This window comes from Neophocaena asiaeorientalis, unplaced genomic scaffold (genome assembly GCF_003031525.2).
Source record: "Neophocaena asiaeorientalis asiaeorientalis breed wild unplaced genomic scaffold, Neophocaena_asiaeorientalis_V1.1 scaffold253, whole genome shotgun sequence".
NCBI lineage: Eukaryota > Metazoa > Chordata > Mammalia > Artiodactyla > Phocoenidae > Neophocaena > Neophocaena asiaeorientalis.
In genome coordinates, this window is record NW_020174553.1 from 5,694,942 (window position 1) to 5,697,922 (window position 2,981).

Consider the following 2,981-nt stretch of genomic DNA (forward strand, 5'->3'; position numbering starts at 1 on the left):
AATATTACTAAATAAAAAACAGATGGCAGTTAAGTGCAGGGGTTAAAAGGTATGAAAGTTAATTACCTTCCCCGAAACTTTTAAGTGATGATAAATTAATAATGTAAAGCTCAGTGCCCAGCATATAGTAACTGCTCGATAAATGTTTAGCTCTTATGATTGTCCATGTTCTTAACTCAATACGAGTTCCTACTTCCACGGCTTTCCTTAAATCTTCCTGCTGTGTTCCACATCTTCAGAATCACTTCACTTACTAACATATGCTGGAGAGACTGAAAAACCCCCCACCTGGAAAATTTATAAAAGACTTTTCAAGATCTAAAGATTAAGGTGACTATCTAGATATGGAAAAGTCAGTCTTTATGTGAATCACGTTTAATGAAATACCTGTAAGTGTTCTCTGAAATGTATCAATATATCGATCTATCATTTTCAAATCATTGAGCAAATCCATAACCTATAGCTTTTTTATTATTCTTTAAAACATGAATCATCCTCCCAGAGTTGGGGAAACTGATCAAAGATGGCTAAACGATTCAGCACGCTGCAGCAAAACGAGCTGGTCATGAATTTATAATTTCCACTTCTGTTAGGGTCCCTGGCCACCTCTCTCACCCTGTACTGCATGTATCACACACGACACCATAATCAACACATTTTGTTGAAAATTCCCTCAGGAAAAGAGTAATGGTGTTTCCCCCTCAGGCAAGCTTCTGGTAGCAAAATTATTCAATTTTATGAGACAACAGGTTCGCAAGGCTGGAGAACCCTTACGATATCCAGCTGTCAGCTTCATCAAGCTTTGCTTAAACAGGTAACAGGACCAGAGTCAATTCTAACAGTGGTGCCATTTTCTCAGCTGCACAAGGCAGACACTGGGGAAGGCCTCAAGCATAAGAAAACCAGAAAATGGGCAAAGGAAGCCAGGTGGGAAATGGGTATGGCTTGACCTGCCTGTGTCTTTCATGCCAGCACTGACCTTTACCAACGAACACAATAGCAGGACAGATTCTAAGCAGGTCCCAAAAGACTGAACAGCAACTACAGAATATATTCTGATGTAGCCTTACTTATAAGGAGCCTCACTACTCAAAGCAGGTGAAAGCCTTTTTCTAAGTGTCCCCATTTGCCCTTCAATAACTAAACATTTACTGTTAATAAAATGAAATATTTACTTCAGAAATATATAGATTCCAAACTAGATTAAAAAACCCAATACTTTAAAAAACCCATCAAAAAACCCAATACTTTAAAAAAAATTATAAGTTGAATGTTTTCATCTAAAATTGCACCATCTCTAAGGCTGGGAAAGCACATCCATTTTGTGTCCACTGCATGGTCATTCTGCCCAGCAGTTCCCAAGAATGGGACAAAGAAGTGTGCCGGGATGGGTAAAATGAAATCTCCATTATCTATGATGTGCAATTTCCTCATTGAAGAGCTTGAATTTGTTTCAGTTTGGTGTGGTGACATACAACACACACTCAGGCACCAAATCTCAGCAGCAGCACCGAAAAAGATGACACTTTTAAAACTACCCAAAATGTATTTAGGAAACAACTAGGGTGATAAATTTGACCTTCCATGAATCCATTTTTGGGGTTACTGTTGTTACCACTGTGTAACCCCTCATTTCCTCGAACGTGGACTGGAAAAGGAAAAGGGTGGAGAAAGGAACGAGGAAAGAGGTGAAAAGTGCCTAACCCTGAATTTACAATTTCTTGGTATCTTAAATTATTAATCTATCTATCTATCTATCTATATAATCGTTTTTTTCCTCCAGCAAAACCTTGGAGGTCAACAGGAGAAAAAAATGGCTCTAAGTCAAGGTTTCAGGGCCGACCCAAGGCGACACCTCTACGGTGGGAGATTTCGAGCTCAGGGGCAGCCCCGCTGGTAGGTCGGAAGGCTGCAGCATTATCGACCGAGCGCCCAGGCCGCGTCGCCCGTATCCACGGCCCTCGGCCATGCGCATGTCCCACTTATATAAAGAGATGCTTACAGTCCAGGTGCTTCTTCTTGGGGCCCATCACTTCATGAGTGGTGGCTTTGCACACCGCTCTGGCTACAGCGGAGCCTGTCACGCTGTACTGAGCGGCGGCGATCCGATCCGTGAGCGTTTGGCCCGACATCTTCTCCGGTCGCGTCTACCGCCTTCTCTTCTGCGGGAAAAAGGGGGAGATGGTCCTGCTTTAAGCCGCAGACCAGACCCTCCGAGCACCCAGGCCTTGCCTCCTCCAGCCGCAGGGAGGCTCTCTTCTCCGTCCCCGCCCTGGTACCACCTTCCCGGAGCCAGCACCGCGCTAAGCTCCGCTCGAACGACGCGGTTTAGGAGTCTTGAGCGAGACTAGTGCGAGTCCGGTGCCAGCATCGTGACAATGTCCCCGACCGACCCCCCCAGTCCATCAGCACTTCCCCTGCAAGCTATCTCGGGTGCCAGCCCAGCTCCCGCGTGCGTCGGGGTTATGCCCTGGGCGCCGCGCCCGCCGTGTGCCCACCTCTCGCCTGCCAGCCGCAGCGTCTCCTCCTAGCAGCCCGCAGGCTTCGGAGAATGGATCGTATACCCAAGCCCTGGCCGCCTCCCTCCTCCTCCTCGCGCTGCTGCAGCAACCGGCTCGTCCTCCCTCGGTCGCGGCAGAGATTATCCTAGTATTGCGCCATATTACGCGCCCGCCTCCCCTTCCTTCCTCGCCGCGGTCTCCAAAGACCCGCCGAGGCCCTCCGCCCGGACCCCCTCCCTTCGCCCCCAAATCGCCGCCGCAGGGGCCGCCCCAGGGCTCCGCGGAGGCGCCGGAGTCTCGCAGCGCCTCGCCCTTCCTGACAGCGGAGCAGAGACGGGCTGACAGCCCAGCCCCCCGCCCGCCCTTCAGCGCGCCGCGGAGCTGTCACACGGCCGCTGCCCTTCTCCGCGCCCTAGGATTATCCTCTCCGGATCCCCGGGCGGCCCAAGCACGGGGAGGGGGCCGAGCCTGGGCGGCGGT

At 49.7% G+C, this 2,981-nt stretch overlaps 2 protein-coding genes across 5 annotated transcripts in view; one reads left to right on the forward strand and one right to left on the reverse strand.

The window, feature by feature from the left end:
- SNAP91 (synaptosome associated protein 91) overlaps positions 1–2,981 on the reverse strand; it is a 151,447-nt gene that overhangs the window by 147,763 nt on the left and 703 nt on the right. For 3 of the 4 annotated variants that reach the window (XM_024757434.1, XM_024757433.1, XM_024757431.1), the window contains exon 1: positions 2,003–2,132. In XM_024757434.1, the coding sequence (XP_024613202.1) occupies positions 2,003–2,132 (130 nt within the window). Of the gene's footprint in view, positions 1–2,002; positions 2,163–2,981 lie in introns of those variants that run through there. The other variant, XM_024757430.1, reaches the window with a different exon arrangement.
- The window catches only part of LOC112407966 (nascent polypeptide-associated complex subunit alpha, muscle-specific form-like), a 1,483-nt gene continuing 880 nt past the window's right edge, over positions 2,379–2,981 (forward strand). The window contains exons 1-2 of the mRNA XM_024757449.1: positions 2,379–2,488; positions 2,532–2,962. Of these exons, the coding sequence (XP_024613217.1) occupies positions 2,379–2,488; positions 2,532–2,962 (541 nt within the window). The remainder of the gene's footprint in view (positions 2,489–2,531; positions 2,963–2,981) is intronic.